General features: G+C 36.0%; 1 protein-coding gene across 1 annotated transcript; it reads left to right on the forward strand.

The window, feature by feature from the left end:
• Positions 1-214: 214 nt before the first annotated feature.
• On the forward strand, positions 215-25,903 carry LOC120190102. The gene is made up of 34 exons (XM_039193233.1): positions 215-400; positions 491-667; positions 919-1,014; positions 1,221-1,290; positions 1,398-1,531; positions 7,456-7,596; positions 7,680-7,837; positions 8,115-8,283; positions 8,369-8,467; positions 10,428-10,505; positions 10,606-10,665; positions 10,771-10,928; positions 11,694-11,895; positions 12,809-12,928; positions 13,186-13,271; positions 13,372-13,476; positions 14,113-14,211; positions 14,438-14,526; positions 15,488-15,636; positions 16,171-16,314; positions 16,408-16,515; positions 16,933-17,043; positions 19,640-19,738; positions 19,850-19,960; positions 20,365-20,402; positions 20,445-20,543; positions 20,680-21,121; positions 21,667-21,774; positions 21,997-22,055; positions 22,294-22,678; positions 23,225-24,781; positions 24,968-25,175; positions 25,289-25,410; positions 25,881-25,903. The coding sequence occupies exons 1-33, from the start codon at positions 290-292 to the stop codon at positions 25,369-25,371; spliced, it is 5,853 nt and encodes a 1,950-aa protein (XP_039049164.1). The 5' UTR covers positions 215-289; the 3' UTR covers positions 25,372-25,410; positions 25,881-25,903.
• The last annotated feature ends 614 nt before the right edge of the window (positions 25,904-26,517 follow it).

The following is a 26,517-nucleotide window of genomic DNA, read 5'->3' on the forward strand; positions in this document are numbered from 1 at the left end:
TATTATAATATAATCACCTATGTTAAAAATAAAAAAGATCTAAATCCATCATGATCAGATTCAACTTGAGTTTTTAATTTTCTCCTTTGCACTCACTAACCGGCGCAGCCCGTTGGTCTTTCCCAAACAACAAAGCTGTCAAATCCAAACCCTTGATTCAAAACCCTCTTTCCTCTCAAAAGCGCGAAAAAATTTCAATTATACTAATTCTCAGGTAGAAGAAAAAGAAAAACGCTAATTTCCTTTTGTTTTCCTGCTTCGGGGCTAGGGTTTTAGTGTTTGACCTTCTATGGCTGCCACCGCTAAATCCGTCGATCGTTCTCTTTGGTGGGAGCCGTTCTCTTCTCTTCTGACAGAACTTGAGAATGCCTCTCCCTCCGTCGACCTCCCGGAAACCCTGGTACATCTACTACTGATCTTTCTCTTTTATTTTTCTTGTGGAGCATATTCTGCCTATTGGGGTTGTTTTTATACGTTTTGAATTATGCAGGCGAAGAAGTTGAAAGAAAATCACGATTGGCTCGTGGAGACGGTTTCCAGGTTTAAACCGCCGAATGAGAAGTCGAAGGAGGCTTTGACGAGTTCGCAGCAAATCAAGATTGGTCCACATGAGTTGACCATTAAGCCTGATTTCAGAGATAAGGCTTTGCAAGTCAGCTCGTATTTGGTTAGTTACACCTTCACTATTCTTTTAAATACCAATTTGAACATTCTCTCTTTTTTCTTTTAATTTTACTGTACATTTATAAAGCTATATTTTAGTATTTAGCACAATCTACTGTTTTATTGATTAAGAAGAGCTAACAATTTTATGGAAACGAGTCCTACATCGGTGACAATTTCTCCTCAAGTAGAAAGAATTCATGTCTTCTGGCATTACATAGTTCATTTCTGATTTTAGTTTTGGCTTGTTAACAGTGTTTGGATGAGGTGCAGTCGTACATTCTTGTAGATAGGTATCTGGAGCGAGGAAATGCTGCTGAGAATTACATAGTTCATGATCCTATTCATGTGGTTAGTAACTTGTTAAACTTTTTTGGATGGTTATTGTAATTATAAACATGGATGCCCCTGTTACACATGCATACTGATGTTTGTTTAAGACGTCATAAATGGGAAATATATGTGGGTCATCTGTTAATAAAACTTTAGCATATATTCTATGATATGAAGATGTCTGATTCTTTTCTATATATACTTTTATTTTTTTCCTTGTGAAGGTATTGCTACAATATTTTATTGAGCGTCAGTGCTTGTTCAAGTGCACCAGGCAGATCCTAATGCATGCTTGTAAGGCTATTATGATGAAGCTGTTATATTCTCTGACCGCCCATTGATGACACATCTTTCAATAATATATTAATTTTGTTATGACAACTCTACTGTATTTGGTTCAGTATATTTGGGGAATAGCTTGAAAGAAGGGAGTCTGATTAGGGAGGAAGCACTAAAGCTGATTTCTGATGGATTGGAAGGAAAACTAATATCTGTTGTGGAAGTCCTCATGTCTTGCAGTCATCCAGAGCAGATGGTATGTTTGATATGATTTGTCATTTACTTTTTACCCCTACAAAAAATTAGGAGCAACACGTTTGTAGAAACATGGGCAGCTAGTAGGAATGTGTTCATTATGATGGTTGATTATGCAGCATGCATCTTTTGATTTTTTTTTGAGGCAGTGGACTCTTTTTTTGATAAGAGTTACAGGCCTCGTTAAAAACCCCCTTCATGATTAATGGAGCTTGTAGAGAAGCTCCTTAATCAGCGGAAGGAAGAAAAGAGTGTCTTAGAATTTCATTAATAACAAGATAAGATACATAACAATTACAACACCCAGAAGGTTCCCTTACATAAAAACCTTAAACCCAAAAATCAGCCCTTAACATCAACACTTAAATCAGCCTATTCCAGCCTTAGCTAAGGCATCAGCCTCTAAGTAAGCTGTCCTAGCAACCCATCTAACCACACCCTCAAAATCTTTAAGTGTAACACCCCCAACCCGTATTCGACCCGGATCCGAGTTCGAGGGGTCACATTGACTTTTCAAAACGTTTTTCTTTACAAATTGGTTAAAATTTAAATTCACAATTTGAGAAAGTGAATGATTTTCATTAACTAAAACATTTGGTCTTACAAAACCTATCAGAGCATATTCAATACAATTCTCTTAGTACATGCCAACTACAATTAATAGAACAATATACATAAATTTTCCAAATACTTTTATGATCTGAACTTCGTAAAGGAGTGGTTGACCTGTTTCGCTCCTCTTAGCTCCTCTAAATGCTTCCCGGAACCTACGTGTGAAACACTCACACGCTAAGTCGATGACTTAGTGAGGCATTAAACGTATAAAGATAACTCTAACTACTTAACCATGCATGAACATATCATATCATGTTATCACACAAAGCAATATAACATTAAATATAATCAAATGTATACATATACACATCATTTCCATCATTTCCATCATTGACCTTATTTTACTATCAATATTATTATCATTTATATCTTTTAATCATATCCTCTTGTACCTAACGTTTTAACCATCATATGTCTCATTTAACCAAACAATACACATATCATCATATAAATCATATCATACAATTCATTTCACAAAAGCATATACGCCATATATCATATGTTTATTGTTATCTCTTTGTTAGCCCATGTACACATGTAAGAACTATAGATATGTGAGTCTATAGAGGTTGTGCACCAATGCTGTCACCACATCTCGTATAAATTCCCACTAGGGGCACTGAATATTTGTCCCGAAGGACCACTATGTCCCGAAGGACCACTAATAATCCCTCGACTCTTGGCATGCCACCTATACCCCTAGCTCTAATAACACATAACATGGGCATTATCATTCATGTTATTTCATATTTTCACATTCATATCATTTATCTTTTATCACATGTCATATCTCTTATGATCATGTAATCACATAACTTTGTATCATATAGCTCATTATCACCTTTCATAAGATCACACATAGTCACATAACTTATTTCCATATAATTCACCTGTACATATAATAACTTATCTCATATAATATAACTTATGGCTTAGACTTTTATCCTCATATAAATCATGTAACATATTATAACCTATAAACATATATCACTTATGCATGTATTCATGTACTCATTTTCATATAGTCTATATATATATATATATATATATATATCAATAAAATATATCTTAACTCCATGTTTTACATAATTACTTAGTTCAGTTTCACATAGCTTATCACATATACATGTTTTCTCATAAATTATCTTCAAAAAGCTCCTATAACATCTTCCTATGGCTTCATAGATCTTTATCATATATCTTATTTATTATAAGTTCATTTAAGCCTATAAATCTTCCCCATATAATTTATCTTACATGTTCATATAATCACTTCTATCAATATCTCCTAATTTATATACTATTCTCATATTGCCATATAGGTCAATGCTATTTACCTTATTTCACTTTTCATTTAATCCCTTAAGTTGATTATACCAATTCCCTTATATCTAAATCATGTAATTTATATCTTGTTATTATATCTTCATCTAGACCTATATCCACATATCTTATGTCAATTCCTCTTGTTATCACATAAGTCATTTCTATTTTACATAGCTCGTGATCCTATAACTTATATTCCATGTTCATATAGCTCATATAACAAGAACTAACAAATAACATAAAAAAAAGATGAGTGAGAGAGACAAAAAAGTAGAGAGAGAAAGTAAAAGAGAAAATGGTCAGTCTTCCTCCGGCGTGAGTTGGACTGTATTCGTTGATAACCTGAGTAAGAGAGTCACTAGAAGAGAGTTGAGGATTCTTTTTCTAGATCAGGGTCATGTGGTGAGAGTCTTCATACCAAACGAGACAAATAAACCAAAATACCACGTTCGCTTTTGTTCAGTTTGGTAATGAAAAAGGAATGAGAAATGTAGTCGAAAATATAAACGGATTGTGGATAGATGGGAATAAAGTATTTGTTGGAGTTGCAAAATATTTGAAAGACCGATCAAGGATTGCAGGCACATCTCGGTAATTATTTGATGTTTCGGATAATTTTACAGAAGGGAAATCAAAACCATGTGAGAAGTCTGAGTTTCTGAGAAGTATAAGGGATGGCAGATCATATAAGGATGCCTTGATGACGAGTAGTACGCAGAGGAGGAATTTGGAGCAAAAGGGATATAGATATGGTAGCTTGGACAGGGGGAGAGGTAAGAAAAATATTTGGGAGATGCACATTCCTACTGAAAGCTCAACCTGGGTGAAAAGATCTCTGACGGGTATTGTTAAACAATCTTTCGATCTGGAGCTGGTTCAAAGAGCTCTAGCAAATGACGGTATTGAAGTCCAAATAGCGAGCTGGGGGTACTTCTGGAATGCTTGTGTTGTTACTTTTAAATCTGAGGAAAAGTTGAAGGAGGCTTGGTTGAATAAAAGTGAGGAGTTATGGTTCTGGTTTGACCGAATGGCACCTTTGTTGAATGAAGGTGGAGTGCCGATGGCTTACTGTCTAGTTGAGTTGTATGGAGTTCCTTTATTATGTTGGCAAGAAAATTTTCTGAAAAAGTTAGCAGGGAGATGGGGGATTTTGGGCAGAATTCATGATTCGACAAAAACCAGGGAAGATCTCACGACGGTTAAAATGTTGTTAAGGGTAGCAAGTCCATTTGATGTCCCGGAAGTGATAACTTTAGGGTCCTATGGAAGATCTTTCAAGGTAAGCACTAAGTTGGGATCGACTTCTTCGGTTTCAAATTTTTTTCTTGGCAACACGCCGGAAAAAGATTCCGATGATAGAGTCACTGTCATAGAGTCGTCAGAGGAGGGAGATGACAGTATACACTATTCTGTCAAGTCAGGTTCTATTCGGCAAGTTGAGGAAGATCGTCAAAAGGTGGACACGTGGATTGATCAAGGACTTTCTTCAGGTTGATTGCTTAGCTAAGGCTGGTATTGGTTAGTTCTACTGTCTTGCTAAGGATGTTCTTGTGTTTTGTTTGTTTGTCATTGTAAAGGGAGTCTGTATGTTTGTTTTTTAAGAATTATGTAACTTTCGGTTATTAATGAATTATAAGGCACCCTTTTCCTCCTTCCGTTGATTAAGGAGCATCTTATGATCCATTAATCATGAAGGGGATTTTTAACGAGGCCTATCCTTCCTATCAAAAAAAATATAGCTCATATAACATTATTCCTATAATACATAAATCGGTGCCATAACACATATCATATAAATTCATACCTCATAACATGTAATACGAACAAAGCATATTCACATAATATCAAACATAATTATGCTTCTACTCATACAATCATATATTCAACATATTGGAAACAGACTTGTCGCAAGTCTAATTTCCATATACAATACATATATTCTAGTAGTACGCACTCACCTGGCCTCACTAGTCAATTCGAGCCCTTATAACTCTTTGACTTTCCCTCGATCGATCTTACTTGCCAATTGTTCCGAAACTCGTTAAGGCTTAGTGTCTACATAAATATAGTTTCCAAGACAATCATTAGAAGCCTAAACATCATAACTCGATTCTAATAACTTAAGCTAATTGATGAACATAATTCACATTTTCCATTAAGGGGGTATCGGTACACTACTGGGGGTATCGGTACCCAAATTCAATTCGAAATTCACAGATATGGCTACATACCTGTGTGTATCAATACACCCCGTAATGTATCGGTACACCATGAAGATGTTCTTCAAAATTGGTCTTAGTATATCGGTACCTATTCATAGTGTACAGGTACACCCTGCCCAGAACAGACTTTTCACCCGAAAATTCAACAATTCTTCATTAAATTTCCTTATATAAAGCTCCTTTCATACCACTAAACTCAACTACAACCATTTTAACTAACTTCTATCATTTCAACATCTTATTATCTCCCACAATTCATCATAATTCTTAAAACCAAGAATCTTACTAAATTTTCCATGTAATCAAAACTTAGTTCTAACACTTATAACTTCTTATTCACACTTATGACAAGTCAAATTCAACTTCTAACTTCAATTACTAACTTTATTCCAAGATTTCACTTATAACCATCTCATCTTTAATCCTTTCTAACTTAATTATCTTAGAGTTTTAAGCAACCTTAAGCTTTCTTTCCATCTCAAGAATTAAACCCAACTTAAAATTGAACAGAAACAATCACTTAAGATAATCTTACCTTACCAATGGAGGACGGGAAGGAAGGAAGAAAAAAGCCAACCATCTCCAGAGTTTTCTTATTTTCCTTCCCATCTCCACGTGTCTATAGAGGGAAGAAAAAAATCTTTCCTTTGAAAAGACCATTTTACCCTTTATACTTTCCAACTTTATTATTAAATCCAACATCAAAATTCTCCAATTAAGCCCCTGAACTTTTAACTTGTTTTGAAATTAAGCACCAAGTTTTCAAAATTTACAATTTAGTCACTAGCCCTGAAGTTGTGATGTTACATTAAGCCTATCAACGATGTCTTTTACAATTAAAGCATACACATCTGGACATAGTTCAACATTCTTGATCCAGTCCATTGCCACCTTACTATCACTCTCAATAATCAAACGTTCCTTAACAAGCCCTCGAAAAGAGACAAAGAAAAGTAAACCCTTTTGAATAGCTTTAAGCTCCATCAAGATAGGAGGACCTGGACCAGAAGACTCCTTGAAAGAACCTAAAATCGAACCATTTTTGTTTCTGAGAACGCCACCTAAACCACTCCTCTTCCAGGCAAAGCTAGTAGCAGCATCTACATTTAATTTAATGAAGCCCTTAGGAGGAGGAGACCAAGGAATCTTAGATACAATCGATTTGTGTACTGAGCAAGAATCCCCAAGAGAAGGATCAGATATAAGAGAATCCTTAGGAATAGAAATCTCTTTGTATTTGGCTAAGAACCAAGAAGCAAGCCTAAACCTTGCTAAGAAAAATAATTTAGTCTGGTCTAACTTCCCTCCTTCGAACACAATGGCATTCCTGACTTTCCAAATGTTCCATAGAACAACCCCTGATACAAATGACCATATTGCAGAATTGGTATTCAAATCTTCCCATGCTATGAGAAAACTCTTAGCATTTGCATGGAAAACAACATTGAGCCTCCAAAACTTCATCAATTTATTCCATAATGTCCACACAATAGAACAAGTAAAAAATAAATGTGATGAAGACTCCTCCAACTTGCAAAGTGGGCATAAAACATCATCAATACCCTGAACCCCTCTTTTAAACAGTTCTGTCTTTACAGCCAGCTTCTGAAGCAACTTGCAAAGAGGCAGTGGACTCTTACTATGTGTATTGTGTATGCATTACATTTGGTGATACACGGATAGATATTAGTTCAGTATCTCAGTTGTTTTTGATTTGCTGTTATGCTTAAAGCCTTCTTACTTTTTAATGCATGTTTTATAGGATGTTGATCTTTTTACGTTATGGGCTGAGGAGACACTTCTCGAAGACAACTTGGTTTTGGACATTATTTTTCTCATTTATTATGAGTCACTTTGTACATGTAATGCTGAAAGATGGAAAAATTTGTGCGAACTTTATAAGGTATGTCATTATCCTTAGTTGATATATATCAACTTCCAAATTATTTACCCACTTTACCCTTGCTTAGCAATATGATGTCACAGGGAACCTTATCGGGGTCTTATAACTTTGGAAAGCTAGCAATATCACCTGAAGCACTATCTTCCTTTTATCATGCCAAAGTTAAGCTGTTACTTATCCTCATAGAAGCTCTGAACCTGGAAAATCTTCTTCAGATGGTTCATGATGCAATTCCTTTCAGGTTTTTGGATAGCCTTTACTTCCTTTTTATATACATTTTCTTTCCAAATCATAAATGAGTATAGTTAAGCACCTAAAGTATGGAGCCAAAGAACCCAAACTTCTTGAAAAATAAGGGCAGAACACTGAAAGAAAGAGACAAAACATAATCATTCTAAAACTGTATGTTTTGGCATATATGCCGATATTAATTTTATATTACTTGGTTTTCAAGTATTCATTTATTTTACCTTTTTTTCAACTCTGGTGGTTAGATAATTTATTTTGCTGTTTCACAGGCAGGGGGGCTGTGATTTTACCATGATTGATGTCCAAGAGATTGATACTCTGATATCTGGCTTTGATATCTTTGAAATGAGAGAAGGCGGCCCATTGCTTCTTGCTTGGGCAGTGTTTCTATGTCTGATTTCATCACTCCCTCGAAAAGAGGAAAGTAATGAATTGATGGTATGTGTTTTTCCCCTCTTTTATTTTCTAAATGAATGAATATTACCAACAATGACATTGTCTTTGTTTTGGTTCAATTTCTCAGGAGATAGATCATGTTGGGTATGCTCGCCAAGCTTTTGAAGCTTTGTCTCTGAGTTATTTCCTTGAAATCCTTCAAAGTGGTATCTTGAAGGAATCAGATGTAAGAAAAAAAATTATATTCTCATTGTGTAGATCTAGTGCTAGTCTCATACATACCACTAATCACTTAGTGCATCAGTTTTTTTTCCCAGTGGAATTCATCACAGCTGTAGGAAATTATTGTCGGTTTTACATTGTCTTGGTCATTGTGTTTCGTGGTCCTCTTGTGATGTTCTCTAATCTTTTTTTTTGATAGGAATTGTAGGCCTCATTAAAAACCCCCTTCTTGATTAAGGAACTTATAATGAGTTCCTTCATCAGAGGAAGGAGGAAAAGAGTGCCTTAAACTTCATTAATGATAATACCTAAGATTACAACAAGAAGAAGCCCCTTACAACAATTTGAAAAAACCCAAAATAAAATACCCCTAAGATACACTGGAATTAGCCAATGGCAGATTTAGCCATCCCATCAGCCTCAATATTGGCTGCCCTAGCAACCCATCTAATAACACCCTCAACTTCTTTTAGCTTGATAGTTATGTTCCTTACAAGACTGACAAAAATCTGAGGGCAGAAAGTTCCATTCTTAACCCAATCCACGGCCAATTTGCAGTCTGATTCTAACAATAGACGACCATTAATACCTCCTTTCACTGAATCAAAGAAAATTAAGCCCTTCTGAATAGCCCTTAGCTCCATCATAATAGGTGGACCTGGACCCGTGGCCTCCTTAAAAGATCCTAGAATAAGACCTTCCTCATCTCTTAGAATACCCGCAACTCCACTGCTGTTCCAATCCGAATTTGTAGCAGCATCCACATTCAATTTTACAAAGCCCTTAGGAGGAGGGGACCAAGGAACTGTAGTAACCATCGATTTGTTGAGAGGGAAGCATGAATCCCCAAGAGACGGGTCCCCGATTAGAGAATCCATTGAAATACCAGAATCTGCAAACTTAGCTGAGAACCAAGATGCAAGTCGTACTCTTGCTAAGAAAAATAGATTAAGATGGTCAAACTTCCCTCTATCAAAAACAATATCATTTCTTACCTTCCAAACAGTCCAAATAACAACGGCAGGAAAGAACTTCCAAATGGCAGACCTAGGATTAAGATCTTCCCAAGCTTGAAGAAACTTCTGCGCCTTTGTATGAAAAACCACAAAAAGACTCCAATACTGCACAAATTTGTTCCAAAGTGACCACACAACTGAACACGAGAAAAATAAGTGAGAAGAAGATTCAACCTCCAAATTACATAAAGGACAAGAAGGATCTGTTATACCCGTAACCCCTCTCTTCACCAGTTCAGACCTCACTGGCAGTTTTTGAAGAACTACCTGCCACATGAATACCTCAACTCTTGGTGGCACCAGACCTTTCCACACAAATTTCTTCCAAACATAATCCTCCTTCTGAGCCAAAGAACAAGTCTTCACACATGAATTAGCAGAATAGACACCAATTCCGTTTCCTTTCCAAATCAGACCATCGATTGCCTCTTTAGACAGATAAAAATTAGAAATGATAGCCATCAGGTTAGCCCACTGTTCAAATTCCCAATCGGCTAAGCTTCTCCTCAACTGAATATTCCAGATCCATCCCAAAGAGCTGAACTCGCCAAATTCAATCAGTTTTCCAAGCTGGTTTGTAGAGATTGCGAACAACCTCGGAAAAGAAACCTTAAGAGGACAGTCCATTGCCCATTTGTCCTGCCAAAACTGAATAAATTGACCATTCCCAACTTCTAGTCTGAACATGCTGCGAAAATAGCAACCAAAAGAGTCTTCTTTAAAATAAGAATTCACCACCGAGCTCCAAATCCAAGAAGCTTGAGCTGGGATTTTGCGATTGAACAATAAAGAAAAAGGATCAATATTGTATTTTGAACAGATCATTCTCCTCCAAACAGCATCCTTGTCATTTGCGAATCTCCAAGACCATTTCCCCAATAGTGCCCTGTTCATATTGCTAATATTTAACACTCCTAATCTGATTTTGGTTTTACCCCCACTTTTCAGGGTCCTGTTGCAGGTTATCGAAGTGTCTTGAGAACTTTTATTTCTGCATTCATTGCATCTTATGAAATTAGTCTTCAGGTGATTACTTTTAATGCATGTTTGATTGTTGCTTGTACGGTTATTAGTTGCTTGTATGGTTATATTGAATTTCTTATATATTGCTGTCTTCATTTTGCAGGAAGAGGATAGTACCCTTAATTTGATCTTGGCTATTCTTTGCTATGTTTATCGAGGAGAGGTTTGGATGTTTAGTGAATTTACTTCAGACTTCAGATTAATTTAACTTTTATTATTCGCTGCCCATAGGTTATTAATTGGGATTTCTTGTTAACCTATATTGCAGGAGTCACTTTGTATTCAATTTTGGGACAGAGCAAGTTTCATTGATGGTCCTATTCGGTCCATTCTCTGTAACTTAGAGGGTGAATTCCCTTTTAGGACCGTGGAACTTCTACGCCTTCTATCATCTCTATGCGAGGGAAGTTGGCCTGCAGAATGTGTGTAAGTGAGGGGTTGCTTTTCTCTTTTTGTGATCCAATTGTTCTCAATGTTACATGTATACAACTTAAGTGGTTTCTATTCTTTATGGCAGAGCTTGACTGACTCTGGTTTGTGTTATAGTTTTAACTTGAGAGGAGCTATCTAAATTCTGAGAAGAGAACATAACAAGATACTACTTAAGTTTGTTTTATGCTATTTATTTACGTATTAGGGTTAGTTGATTTGATATGAAACATGTCTTCCTTTTTGTGATTCAACTGTTATCAATTTTACAAGTATGCAACTGAGACAGCTACTACATTATACATGTGTACTGAGACATACATGTATGCCTCGTTATGTTTTTAATATCTAATATTTTTGTTAAGTAGTTTGTCTTCTTTGTGGATGAGCTTCATTGATTTTGGCTTGTATTATGTTCATTTGAGCTATCTAAATTCTAAAAAGAGAATGTGGCGAGGTGCTACCCAAGTTTGTTTTATGCTATTTAATTTGGATAGGAATTAGTTGATACAATGTGCAACATGCCAACTCATGTTCTATGTTTTAAAATTTATTTTTACATTTTTAGTTTTTTTTTATGCAATTTAAACTGTAACAGTTCTTGTAAAAATCTATTCGATATACCTTCCTGTTGCTGCCTTTATTTGGGATGTCATAGATGACCTCTGCAGTTTTTTGTTTCCTGATATTTATTTTTTGATAAATTGTTTGTTCAAGTACTAATCATTTATCTTACGTGTATTGCACTTATGCTGTTTACAGGTATAATTTTTTAGATAAATCCACTGGCATATCATCTTTGTTTGACATTACTAGTGAATCCTTATTGGATCATGCGTCTCAAATTATTGAAAATCAGTATCCAGTGTGTATTCCTGGGATTGAAGGTTTGCATATTCCTAGTAGAACCTGTGGGCACATTCTGAAAGTAGTTGGTGGGGAAACTGCTCTTGTGCGCTGGGAGGTAAATAATTGAGAGGTTATGCTTTTTTTTCTCTTTTTTCTTAGTGTTTATTAATAATATTTTACAGATTTTGTTATATTTTCTTGGAACAAGTTTTGGTTGTGGTTTTTAACCTTTTTCTGACTGCAAACCAACAGACAATAGCCTAGAATTGTTAATGCATTATTTTTCTGAAGTTGGGAGCAATGGAGCTCTGAAATAAATTTAACGCTAGAGGAATCAACCCTCTCTGTTTATTTTATGATTATTTTGATATAGAACTCTGTAACATGCAAAATCTATTATCTACATATGTTTCAATATTTATGCACTATCATAATAGTGGTAGAGATTTAGTTTTTTATATATGGAACTTTGCAAAGCTAAATTGTATTATCAGTTCTTATCTAGATATGTTTGTTATGCATATAAAATGTTAGTCGCCGTCTAATTGTTTTAGTTGATTCTTTGGACTTCAACATGCAATTATAGTGTTTGGGTGAAAATTGCACCTTGTAGATAGGCTGGTAATATATTCATATAATCTGATTTTCTAGAATGCATATAATTTATATCATGGCATCTCTTCTGCAAGGAGCTGGAATTAATTTTTTCTTAAATAACATTGATTCACAAATTCTGCTTGATGGTATTTGTTAACTGGTATGTTGCATGTGCATGTCAATCTGTATCTATATGTATGTATATGAATTCTTCTCCATTGTTTCCTGATATCTTTTCTAATTATTAATAAAATGAATAATGGATAAGGTTTAATATATGATTACTGGTATGCTGATTTGCAGTGATGGTACTCTTTATGGTTCCTTAGGAAATTGCTTTATTGATGAAACCCCAGAAACTTGGTTGGAGGTTTCAACCATATAAATAGGGTATATCAATTCCGGTTTAATTCCTTGATCTTGTTCTGCAGCATTCAAAACCGGCCGTGTTTGTGCTGCTCCTTCGTTTGGCCCAGACTCCATACTTAGAAAACAATGAAGAAGGATTTCTTACCCTTGACCTACTTGGCCGAATGGTTTCCTTCAACACGGTACTTTTTTGCTGCCTGCTTTAGTTATTCATATTTAATGATCTATGGATAACTATAAATAATGTTATTCTCCAGAAACTATTTTATTGTAGCCATTGTCTATGAATGTAGTCTTTGTTCTACATTTCTTATGCTTAAAATTGTGAATTCATTGAAACCTGTGTTTTTGGTTGGTGTTTGTCCAATTACCTTAACACTAATGTTGTACCTAGCTTGAAGTTTTAACTTCTTTGTTTTCTAACAACTCTTTTGAATAGGCTGTATGCTTTTCTTTGATGGATAGTTGCAACATCTTTCATGTCCAAGCAACTGGCTTGAATGAGCAAAAAGAAAATAATGTGTGGTAATTAAGCAACTTGGGCCTATTTCTTTCATGTGCTATTTCATTTTTTGCGCCTCTTGTGGGCTATATAGCAACAATTTTGTCTTTGTTTCTTTTGCAGGGTGGTTGAGATCATTAGCAATATCGTAAGAAATTTGTCTCCTAATCCTAGTGGTGCTGCATTGATGTCCATGGCTTTTGTAATCTTGGCAAAGATGCTGAAATGGTAATTGAACCTATGTTTTTCCAAATTTTGAAATGACATATAAGTTTCAAGTATAGATAGGTAGAAACTATCTTTGCAAACTGGTTGGCTGCTGATAGCCTAACCAAACTTGTTGCTTGTGTTCTTCTAGGTGTTCATAAAATTTGCAAATGCCAAGAATTTTGTTACTAGCATTTATATTAATGAATCAAACCCCCTTTCCTTGGGGGGGGGGGGAAGAAAAAAAGTATCTAACCCCCTAACTCAATTCATTGGTAAAGCCACATCCATCAGTTCCAGCCTTCCAGGTGGAAAAAATGAATGGAATCTTAGTCATGCAACAATCCATTAGCAATTACAATTTAATAGTTTTATTTGAGATGAAAAATAATCCATGCATGATCTTCGTCTTATTAGTTGGAGTTTAGTTCTTGTAAAGAAGGATTCTAGGTGATGGTGTTCCTGATCAAGGATATTTTACAATCTGATATTCGTTGTGATATTTTACATCCATTGGATAACACATTTTATCATTAGGGCACAAAACTTCAATCTGTTTGTTGCCAAAGTTCATTGAAGCATGTCTTTTATTTTCGCTGATATTGTTACCTATCACTCATACACATATTCATTCATTCTTTATTTGTTTTGTGGTAGTTCCCCTTCTAATGTTGCTGCAGTAGCCTTGAAAGCAAATATATTTGATGTCGCTTCAAATTCAAGTATCTTCAATTTAGGTTGGAATGGTCTATCAAGGTAACCCTTATTAAGTGAAGCATGAAAATTGTATTGGTAATATTTTTAGATTTTATTGGATTGCTTCCACTCATAAATCAAAGCAGCATTCAGTTCATGTTTGCCTTATTAAGTGAAGAATCTTCTTGATTTGTGATCTCTAACTGGATATACTATAGTATTCAAGTGAAAAACATATTGTGTAAGTAATCTTCTAATTCTTTTTTGTCTCACCTTTTCTTTATAGTGGATCATGGTTGCTATCAGGAAAGTTGGCAAAGATGCTTTTAATTGATAGTGAGCAGAATGATTATGACTGCCCATTAACAATAACAGGTATGCATTCACTCAATTTAAGCTCTGCTGCTGGCATGCTTTTGCATATTCAAATTTCATTTAGCTTTCGGTTATATAAATTCCTTATTTATTATTATTATTTTTCCACTTCATCTACATCTTTTTCTTTTCCCTTTTTCCGTACATATATATTTGGAAGTGAGCCTTATCTCGATAACTTTGTATAGCATGTCATTGATTACTGAAATTTGGTATTACCCTCTTCATCGAGCAAGTCTCCTACACAAATTGTTGTGTGCTCATATAGTTTGACGAGTCTTTCCATTATCGAGTGAATTTCTTTTTATTTGTTGCCATATCTTCTAATTAAGTGGGATCAGTTCATTTCATGAAGTGTTTGGAATATCATTTTTAATCTAATTGTATAAGCTGGGAATGTAGAGAGAGTTGTTCTTGAGGTTGTATTTTGGTTATGTAAGGGTGTATTGGGATTTGGATGTACTTGGTATTACAGGAATAAAATTCTTGAGGTACTCTTTTCCTCCTTCCAATGTCCGTCGAGCTATTTTAGTAGCTTGATGGTTATGAAGGGGGTTTTTAATGAGACCTCCCATTTTTATCAAAAAAAAAAAAGAAATTTAATCTAATTGTTCTAAATCGCAGCATGCTATAATATACCAAAAATTCATTACACGTAACTTTGAGATTTCGAAAATGGAGAAAAAGTATACTATTATCTTGATCGTATATCTTCCTAAAACAGAAAAAAAAACAGCTTGTTAAAATAGGTTGTGAGTTACTGTCACATTGGCCCTTTCCCTTTTTCATTTTACTGTTTTACTTTTTCTAGTCCAAGCTTCCAACATACAGGGTCTTTCTGAAGCTTTTATCTTGTCAACTTTTCGACTTTAGCATTTTTGGTTTTGACCTGGTGGTGTTGCCCAAACTGCTCATTTATTTATTCTTGTTCTTATGTGCCAATTTCAAATTATATTTGCAGTGCTGGATTTCACTATGGAGCTTGTAAGGACTGGTGTAGAAGATGATATAGTTGTGTCATTAATTGTTTTCTCCCTCCAGTATATTCTAGTTAATCATGAATACTGGAAATATAAAGTGAAGAATACTCGTTGGAAAGTAACATTGAAGGTATGCATTGGTTTTCCTGTAAGCTCCTACAACTTGTTTAGTTGTTTCTATTTTTATAATACCGTGATTGTCACCTTTATTTACCATGAAATGCATTTATCATGTTGGAGATCGCATTGAACAGATTTCTCATTTATGGCCAAATTAGCTGATGTGGATCAAATAACCCAGAATAAGAATACTCAAAATTTTCAGTATAAAAAATGATTAGCACATATGTAATATCCATTTTTAATAAGTGGCAGAAGATTAAGGGATGTTGCCCTCTCTCATGCTCTGAGAATAGCTGCAGTAGACATGAATATTCTGTTATGATCCATATGTGTATGAATCTTGTACAATTTCTTGTTTGCCTTATACTGAACTAAATTTTCAAAACTATTGTTTTAACTGCATTCTTTCTTTCCTCTTTCCTTGGGGTGTCTTTGACTAATTTGGTCCGGTTAACCTAACGAAATAAGTTTCTTATGATTTACAATGGACATGGATTTATAATGCTGGAGTACTAAGTTCTAATTCTCTTCCTTCCCTTAGGTGCTGGAAGTGATGAAAACGTGCATTTTAGCGATATCTTCCTCTGAAAAGTTGTGTGACGTAATACGGGATTTGATACTCTATGATTCTTCAATCCACTACACTCTATTTCGTATAATGTGTACAACTTCTGAAGCTTTGGAGGTCTGCTATTCTCCATTTTATCCCTTATTATTTTACTTTATAAAGTAGGATTTACTGTCTTTTTCTTACCAATAAAAAGATTCTCTTGAACAGAGACTTTATCTCAATCGCCTCATAGAATTGGTGGAGATTGAGGGATTACAGCTTGCTATAAGTTCTGCTTTGGATATCTCATATGTCATGCTTACCAAATTTTCGCAGGTATTCTTTAGAAATTTATAGAGCTGTTTCACTACTTACAGGAAATAACATGTTGCAAATTTTATCTGATGGAAAATAGTTATTGTTTTAGTCTTTCAGCTTTGTTACTTTTAGACATCTTTTCAAGCTCTCATGAAATCATGATCATTATGCTGCATGTTTGAGTAGCCATATGCATTTAGTTGTTTTAAGAGGGAGTTTTAGAAGTTAACTTTACATGGTCATGGTAATATACAGCTCTTGGAAATTTTGTTTTTCCCAGGTAGGAGGCTTTTATTCATGGTAATACATCACATTTAGTGATGTGATTGTTGTTACTTTGTTCTTTCTAGTCACATTAGTTTTGGTCTTTCTTTTATTTTGCCAATCAGCTTATACCTTCGTAAATAAAAAGTAAAGTTCTTGCTATATCTGCAGGATATGTCATCAAGCATCCCAGCTTTTCACCAAGCTATTCTCTCTTCAACAACCAAACCGATTTCTGTCATTGCTGCTGTCATATCATTGATATCTTTTTCTCGTGATCCGGTAGGTACTCTTTATGTGGCTTTGCAATTCAAAATTCAAAATGTGTATCAAAAAATTACTGACTTAATTATTTTGCTTTAGTTATAGAAAATGGACTGATAAAGTTATTACACATAGAATCCATGCTGAATTGATAAAATGGATAAGTGCGTAAGTTCCTTAAGTTGTGGGTGCAACAATGGATTCTAAATATTAGGAGAGTATTGAGGGTTTTCGGTGTTATGTCTGGGTTACACTTAAACTTGTCTAAGTGTTCATTATTTGGGGTTAATACGGAAGCTGACAGGGTTAAAGATTGGGCTATGAAAGCGAGCTGTGGAGTGGGGTCTTTTCCAATGTCTTATCTTGGTTTACCGATAGGAACTAGGAAAAATTCAGAGGGTATGTGGGAACCGGTTGTCCAGAATTTTAATAAGAGATTAGCTGGGTGGAAAGCTAAATCATTGTCGCTGGCGGGCAGACTTGTTTTGGTTAAATCCGTATTATCATCCTTGCCGATCTTTTTTCTATCTATTTTCAAGATCCCTCTCAAAGTGACTCAGAAGTTGAACTCGTTGATGGCTAACTTCCTTTGGGGTGAAGATCTTGATAAAAAACGAATTCACTGGGAGAATTGGAAATCGGTTAGTCAACCAATCGAAGTGGGTGATCTGGGAATACTTGACTTAAGGTTGATTAATAGGGTCCTACTTGGGAAATGAGTTTGGAAATTTGCTTATGAAAAATATAGTCTGTGGAAGAATCTGATTTGCTGCAAAAACAACGTTAGCATTATGTCTCTTTCAATTTCAAATGCGGCTTCACCCTTAGATTCCTGGATATGGAGAGGTATCCTCAGTAACTATGCTAAGGATGATCAGATTGGTGATGGTTTGAGACAAAATTCAAAGATCAATGTGGGAAATGGTCGGTCGATTGCTTTCTGGATTGATGTTTGGATTACTAATCTGCCTTTAAAGAACCATTTCCCCAGAATATTTGCTTTGTCGACGAACAAATGGGGGATGGTTTCTGAGTTTGGTGAGTATGAAGATAATGTCTGGGTTTGGAACATTCAACTTAGAAGAAATTTGTGTGATTGAGAATTGGAACAGTGGATCGCTTTAATGGCATTGATTGACCAGATTTCGCTGTCACGATCAGTGGATGACTTCTTGGGATGGTCAGGAAAGGGGGATGGCATGTTCTCGGTCAAATCTTGTAGATTGTCGTTACAGGGTAGGTCTGAAGGGAGTTTTGAGTGGAAGAAGTGGGTTTGGGATGGATTGGCTCCTCCTAGAGTACAAACTTTTTTATGGCAAATCTGTCATCAGAAATTAGCAGTTAGAGTGGAATTAAAGAGGAGGGATTCAGATTTCGGATGTTCTGTGTCCATTATGTCTTTCTCAGGATGAATCTATTGCACACTTGTTCCTATCGTGCACTGTTGCATCGGATTTGTGGAGCAAATTTCTAAGGTTATGGAATATCTCTACGGTGTTGCCTCATGACCCTTCTTCTATTTTGTGCTCGTGGTCGAACCTAAGGCATAATTCTCTTATTTGGAGGTTTATTCCGGCTGTCATCTTCTGGTCTATTTGGAAGGCAAGAAATCTGGTTGTTTTTGAAAACGGCAAGTGTGACTCTACTGTTCTGTTCTTTATCACTAGATTTAGATTGGCGAAATGGTTTTTAGCTAAATATCCTGAGGTTCGGATTCAGATTGACCTTCTAGTAGGGGATCCTACGAGGGCTTATAAACTTCTCTCTAGTACGAGTACTAAGAAGGTTATTGGCTGGACTCCTCCACCATCGGATATGTTCAAACTCAATGTTGATGGGGCACTGACTGGAGATGGGATGCAGGGTGGTATTGGTGGTGTTTTGAGAGACTCCTTCAGTTGCTCTTTAGCTAATTTTTCTTCTGCAGTAGGGCCTGGCCTCCCTATATTGACTGAACTGAAAGCTATTAAGAATGGATTGGCCTTTTTCTTTTCTCCCGATTGGGCTAACAAGGGTAGACTGATTTTGGAAAGTGATAGCAAATGTGCAGTGGATTGGATTTTAAAGCTACAACCTGCTCCTACTTTTTTCAGTGATTTGGTGGAGGAAATTGGAGTTCTTGTTACTGCTAAGGGAGTCGTTCTTAGATGGGTTCCTAGGAGTTCCAATATGGAGGCCGACAGGTTAGCTAAGCAGGGGATCGGTTGAGTGTTGCAGGCTTTCTGTTGAGTCAGATGAACTAGCTGAGGATGGGTTAGGCTGATGGGTCATTGTTTCCCAACGCTATTTGTATTAATGTTCTGTTTTATTATCGAGGGTTAGAGTGTTATGTCTATCTTATGTTATTCAGGGTTAGAATGTAATGTGTATCTTATGTAATTCTGGTTTATTAATAAATTGAGGTACTCTTTTCCTCCCTCAATTAGTTGCCACTTTTCAAGAGTCAACTATGAGGGAGGTTTTTAATGAGACCTCCTATTCCTATCAAAAAAAAAAATAATAATGATAATAACTTGGGGGGACAGCTCGGTAATTTCCTTTAATACATAATTTCTAATTTGTTTATTGATGTGCCAAAATTGTGATGGTGATGCAATGCTACTTGAATGTGCAGGCAATACAGGTTGCTGCTGCTAAACTACTGGCAATATTGTTGCAGATGGCGGAACCACATCCTTTTATAAATTCATGCTTTTGTCCAGATGATAAGCGGGTTGGCATTTTACTTTTTTGTTTTTGGAAGTTATTGATTTGCTATTTGTTTTATGGCTTCTATATAACTACATTTTTTCTTCTAATCTATCTTGATTAACCACTTCTTTAGATGACAGATTTAAGGCATTCTATTAATAGCATTCTACTTGAACACTGGATACCGAATGAGGATCTTTTTATTGCTATACTGAATTTGCTTGCTTCTGCAGCTCGTTTCCAGGTTAGTTGTGGTTCATTCATTACTTGCTAGTTAACCTTATATGTGGGCTGCGGTTCATTCATTACTTGCTAGTTAACCTTATATGTGGGCTGCCTTTTTCTTTATTATGCTTCTTCTGATGGTATTTGGAAGCCTGATGTGAACTATATCTATTCATGGAACTCTTTCTAGCTTGTAACTTTTCATTGATACAACAAATCGAGTTAGATGGCATGTGAATGTGGTTTTGTGAATATGTAATTACTTTTCGCCTTTCGGATAGTATACCCATGTGCTTTATCAATTCTTAATAAAAGAGAACCTTGATCCAGGTTTTAGGGGTTCCTAATTGATCTACTACAATATCATAATGCTACTGAGTTAGTTTTCCAAGACTGTCTTATGTTGGTGGTTTCTTTGTGCAGCCTGCTTTCCTTCTTGCTATGTTTGATGCAAAAGCGGAAACAGATAATCAACTGGAAAATATTGGTGGTGTGAAGCAGACAACAAATGAACCTCTGTCTGGTTCACCGGGCTCTGGAATAAATAGCCTTGTAGATGCCATTCTCCAATTTGTTGAAAGGTCTAATGATGTTATCAATAGGTATTTTGGGTGCTGAAGCCCTTTGCTTTTTTTCCCACTTATTCTACTATTACCCTTCGTGTGCTGATTTTGTGGTTCTTGGTTTGGTAACATGGCTACAACGGAAAATCAAACACCGACTCATTATCATCTCCAGCAATCCCTGCATACTTCTGAATGTACTTAACGTCTTAAAGGCATTGTGGCTTGGGGCTGGTCAGTATACAACTATTTTGGAGAGGCTGAAGAGCTCTGACAAGTTCTGGAAAGAATTGTCTAACTCTATCTCTCAAAATTCTTGCTTGGAAGTTCCTTTGCTCAAAAGCATGAAAGAATCAGAAGTTTCACTCCTTGGACACAAATATCGATGTCAATCTGCTATATTGGAAATGATGGCATATGATATGTTCATGATGAAAAAGTTGATATATGCTGAATCACTTGTCAAGGAACCTCCTGAATCAAATAAGAAAACTGAAGCTGATAATAATGTTGTGAAGAATGTCTTGTCAAATTGGTGCAAGAACTCTACTCTGGGAAGCTTGATCAAGTCATATACATCTTGTAAATATGAAAATGAAATTTATCTTCGTGCAAAGGTAAACATTTTAGTTTTTCATATTGCATAGATACCTATAGTCTGTAGATGGTCTTACCAATTGCACTTGAACTTGGATATGATTGCCGTTCCCAGTTGAAGTCTCCTGTACCCTGTTGTAGATGATAGACCTTTTATATCAGGCTGCGATATACATTACCCTACTTCATTTGTTGTTGTCTTGAATGTTCTGGAAGTTATTTTCTTTCCTTCTTTCATTTGTGTGGGGAAGTGTTGGGTGTGAGAGGAGATCGAACAAACATCTATTTTTTATGAGGGTACAGGATAATGGACATTCACATTTAAAGCACCTATATTTTGACAACTTGAAATGATTATCATTGTATGAATATATAGTTTTCGTAGGTATTAGAAAATGGTTTATCTGAAACCAATGGTAACCCATGCAGGCTTTTTGAATTGAAATTAGTGTTACTGAAAAATGTCCTTCCAGATAAACAAGCCATTACATAATTTGACTTAGATATTTTGTCTAGGCGTTGTCTTATCTAAACTGTTGATATTGAAAATGGAGCTACCGTGCAGGTTGCATTAAGTTTGCTCACCGTGTACGTAATGGGAAAACTAGTAGCTGGTGATGGTGGAAGTTTGTCTTTATCCTTAGTTGAGAAGATTCGTCTTGTGTATAAAAAGGTAATAGTAATTTTGCATATATTCTGGCCTGTTTTCCATAAAACGGAGATCTGTCTGATTAGTTGTATCTATTTCATCATAAAATACCCTGAGGAGTTCCTAAGAGATTGAGGCCACACAGAAAAAACAATACATAATTTTAATGTGAAATTTACTATTGCTTACTATTTTTTTAGTTACCCATATCTAACTCTGGTTTATGGTTGTGTTTTCTGCTGATAGTTGACTGTTCAGCCTGCTTTTTCTGAATTGTTGGCCCAGTACTCACAGCGTGGTTACAGGTAAGGACAAACATCTATCATATTTTTTGAAACTTATATCTTAGCATTATGTCGGTTCGCTAGACAATGCACCATCCGAGTAAAGGTTCAAAAAGAATCAAAATGTACTGGTTCTGTAAGGTTTATGTATGGATTAGCATTTTAGTCTTTAGATACCTTTTAACTGGGTAACCCTTTGTACTTCTTTTCATTTCATTACTACCATTTCTGAATTTTGCTTTTCTCGGTTTTCTTTCAGTGAAGGGAAGGAGCTGAAAGCTTTAATATTGAGTGATCTCTATTATCATATGCAAGGAGAGCTTGAAGGCCGTAAAATGAGTGCCGGACCTTTTAAAGAACTCTCCCAATTTCTGATAGAGTCAAAGGTGGTCAAGATTTATGAGAATAAGTGCAGTGTTGATCCTTTTTCAAATGCTGATGGTGTCCATCTGTTTGATCTTGGACGCATAAAAGCAGATTTGGGGTTAGATATGTGGGATTATTCTGAATGGAAAACATCTAAAGCAATTGCAGAAACAATGTTGTGCTGCTTGCAGGAAGCAAACTCAATGGTGTTGATTGAGAAGTCCAAGCTTTCTTCACTGAAAGCTTTAATAGCTGTCTTAACTGTGTATGAGGACTGTGTAAGTCTCTGATTTCTAATAGTTATTGCTGCTGCTTGAATGTTAGCTATGCTGAGATTGACACTATTTCTATTTCTAGGGGATCTCGGAAATCATGATAATTCACAAATAGGTTAAAATAGTTTTATTTTTATGCTATTAGCAATAAACAAAAAATGTGAAAGGACGATTAAAATTGTGGCAAACCATCTCCAAACTATTTTAGATTTTTATGGACTCTGGGATGCTGTGCCCACATTATATTAATTCGATTTTTTTGCTAATGGAGTTTAGACTTAAGTACCTTTGCCATAAAATTATTGGGGTAGTTTGGATTCTGGGCCTATGCCGATAAAGAAAGATATGTTAAAATGATTTAAATTCTGGATTTCAGGTATTGGCTTCTAAAATATATTGAAAACGTTTTCCTACTCTTCTACAAATGATTGGTATATTGTTGTATCATCCAGAATTTCTACTTGCTAATTTTTTTAATGCTTTTAATTCTCATATCTTGTTTGTGTTGCTACTATTAGAATATTAATTCAAATATACATTTTGTTGCAGTCGCTGGAAAAAACGACTGAGGTTGGAGGGAAGATTCCTGATCAACTGATTTTTTCATGCATGGATCATATATGTCGAAGTTTCCGTGACACTTTAGAACCTTTGTCTCCAGTCCCTGATGTTTCTGAAGATGTCCTTGATTTTCTCACTGCACAAGCAGACTTACTTCTTCATCTCACGAGATCTGTGCGGAAGAGCCTGTCCATGTCTGTTTGTGTTCTTCTCTTGAAGACTTCTGGTGCTGGTCTTAAAGTGCTAAGTGACCTTAGAATGATATTCAGTAGGGTGAGTAAAACCATGAGGCTTTTGATAATGTTGATTTTGTCAGCAACAGAGTTTTGCTGGGACAATTCTCATATATCTGGTGTGAAAGACAAAGAGTCTGTTGAAGGTTTCGCCGAGATTTCTAATGTCAGCCTTGGACTGTTACCCATCTTGTTTAACTGTGTTACTGTTGCCGAGTGTCATTCCCTCTGCTTGACTGGTTTGGACTTTATACTAAAATGTTTCTTGACACCTGATACTTGGTTTCCCATCATCCATAAACATTTCCGATTAGAACATGTTGTTCAGAAACTTCAAGATACCAATTCTTTTGGATCTGTTCCAATTCTTTTGAAGTTCTTCTTGACCATTGCACGTGTAAGAGGAGGTGCTGAAATGCTTCTTAATGCTGGTTTTCTCACGTCTCTCAAACTTTTATTTGCTGGCATGTCAGATGGGCATGGGCATGGGCGGGTTTCATCAGTTATTAGTTCTGGTAAAAGGCTCTCCACTTTATCTGACAAAACTGAGAAGCCTCAATTCATTTGGGGACTTGGCTTAGCTGTCATCACAGCTATGGTTCATTCTTTAGGAGACAGTTCTTCAAGTGCTGATATTGTGGAGAATGTGATAGCATACTTATTTTCTGAGAAAGCCCATCTAATTTCTTATTTTCTCAGTGCACCAGATTTTCCATCTGATGATCATGACAAGAAAAGACCACGTGCACAAAGGACTTGGACTTCTCTTTCTTCTCTAATGGAGACCGAGCAAACTCTCAATTTAATGTGCATCTTGGCACGACATTGGAATTCTTGGGTTAAGGTTATGAAGGATACAGATTCACAATTAAGAGAGATGTGTATTCATCTTCTGGCTTTTATTAGCCGCGGAAATCAGCGCATTGGAGAGGCTTGGAGCCGCACTGCACCTCTGTTGTGCCCTCCTGTTCTCATGGAAGAGCTTGATTGCTGCAATAAACCTTCATTTGTAAACAGCAGGAATGGATGGTTTGCTCTTTCACCCCTTGGCTGCCTCCCAAAACTGAAAAATTCTGGAACATCAACAACTGCTCTTGTTATCAGAGATCAAGCAACTGAAAGTAACAACCATGTTAAACAAACTTACTTCTCAGACACAGTTGCCATTCAGATATATAAAATTACATTTCTTTTGTTGAAATTCCTCTGTTTACAAGCTGAGGGTGCTGCTAAAAGGGCAGAGGAGTTGGGATATGTTGATCTTGCTCATTTTCCGGAACTTCCAATGCCTGAGATTTTACATGGGATACAGGTATGACTGCCACTTATGTTTCCCTTTTCGTATTCCCAGTCCCTTAAATAATGAGACATTGAATGGTGATTATTGTTTACTTCCAAAACAGATAGTTTATGTCTGGGCAGTGTTCTAAATTCTAAACTTAATTTATTAATTGCCTGTTGGTGGATTTTTCTTTTAATATCCTTTTTTGGACCACAGGACCAAGCAATTGCTATTGTCACGGAATTATGTGATAGTAACAGATTGAAGCAGATTCATTCCGAGATCCAGCAAGTGTGTCTCCTACTGCTTCAAACAATGGAGATGGCCTTGTACTTGGAACTTTGTGTCTTGCAGATTTGTGGAATAAAACCTATGCTAGGACGTGTGGAGGACGTTTCAAAGGAAGTCAAACTATTGATGAAAGGTAATGTTATGTTGCTAACATTTCCCTAAGAACGAAGAAACGTAATTCTTTCTGGAATCATTAACAAACTTTCGCCCTCTTTTTTGGTTTTTGTATTTGTTTCTGGTTTCCAGCTACGGAGGGTCAGGCTTTCCTCAAAGGATCAATGAAGTCCCTGAGTCAGATAATATCACTCGTCTATCCTGGTTTGCTATAACCAAGAAGTGTACAGGTGACTTTCCCAAGGACGCAATGGGTCTTTGTAGGCTTTCAGAATGAGAATCTGTAAGATCTGCAGATATTCCCGAATGTCGCGGTGCTGATGGTATGTAAGTCTTTATATGCTTAATATTCTGTTTTCAACACATACACTCATATTTGATGTCTTTCTCTCGGCCATTCTTTATTGCTTCTTGTGATTCCGTCGTGTTGATCACAAAGATGCTCCCCCAGTCATCTTCAAACTGTTAAGTGATTTTTATTATTTTTTCATTTTTGTAGTTGAGCTCTTGAGGTTGATTGGGCCCGCCTCAAGCGTGTAAAATGTGCGATTATAAAACGGTGTGCACATTACCATAAGCTTCATCGGTTAGATACTTGTCGTGAATAGGATTTGGATTTATCATATTCGCCATTCAACAAAATTCTGTGGCAAATTGAATGTGATTTTCCGCTTAGATTACTGAATTTGTAATGGCGAGAAGTGCGATGAGCATTAGATTTATGTGTAAACGGATGTTACGAAGCAAGGTGAATCTACACCAGCAATGGTTTTTCTTTAACCAGAACACTATCCTCTAAAGGGTTGGTGGCTAAGATCTTGGTTTTAGTTAACTGAAACTCTTTGATCAATGAAGTGCAAATGAATGAATGGATCTGAAATCCAGTAATGCATAAACAGATCTAGAAAACATCGAGATCATATTCCTCTTCCCGGCCATGAACATGATACATATAAGCTAGAGTTCTTGAATCTCTGTGAGTACAGTAGAACTTAGATAAATGAATGGAGTATTTGATAAATTAGTAATCATGATTTCTTGTTCGAGAGGCATATCTACTCAATCTACAAAACTCACAAACATAGTGATCAATGGATTTATATCCTAGCTTCATGTGCAAGAATTTCTTCATTCTTTCTGCCAAGTAGTTATTACTAAAATATTTCTTCTTGAATTCTTTACAAAGAACTCCCAAGTTACTTTCTCCTCAGGCATGGTTAAAATCGTGGTTTTCCATCAGTTTCGAGTTTCGTCGGGGATCAAAGAAACGACACATCCAAGTTTGTGCTCGTCGGAACACTGAAGTTGCATGGTTAATATCTTCAGTATTATCTAATCAATATTCAACAACCTCTGGAATA

Source organism: Hibiscus syriacus, unplaced genomic scaffold, assembly GCF_006381635.1.
Source record: "Hibiscus syriacus cultivar Baekdansim isolate YM2019G1 unplaced genomic scaffold, ASM638163v2 tig00116962_pilon, whole genome shotgun sequence".
Classification (NCBI taxonomy): Eukaryota; Viridiplantae; Streptophyta; class Magnoliopsida; order Malvales; family Malvaceae; genus Hibiscus; species Hibiscus syriacus.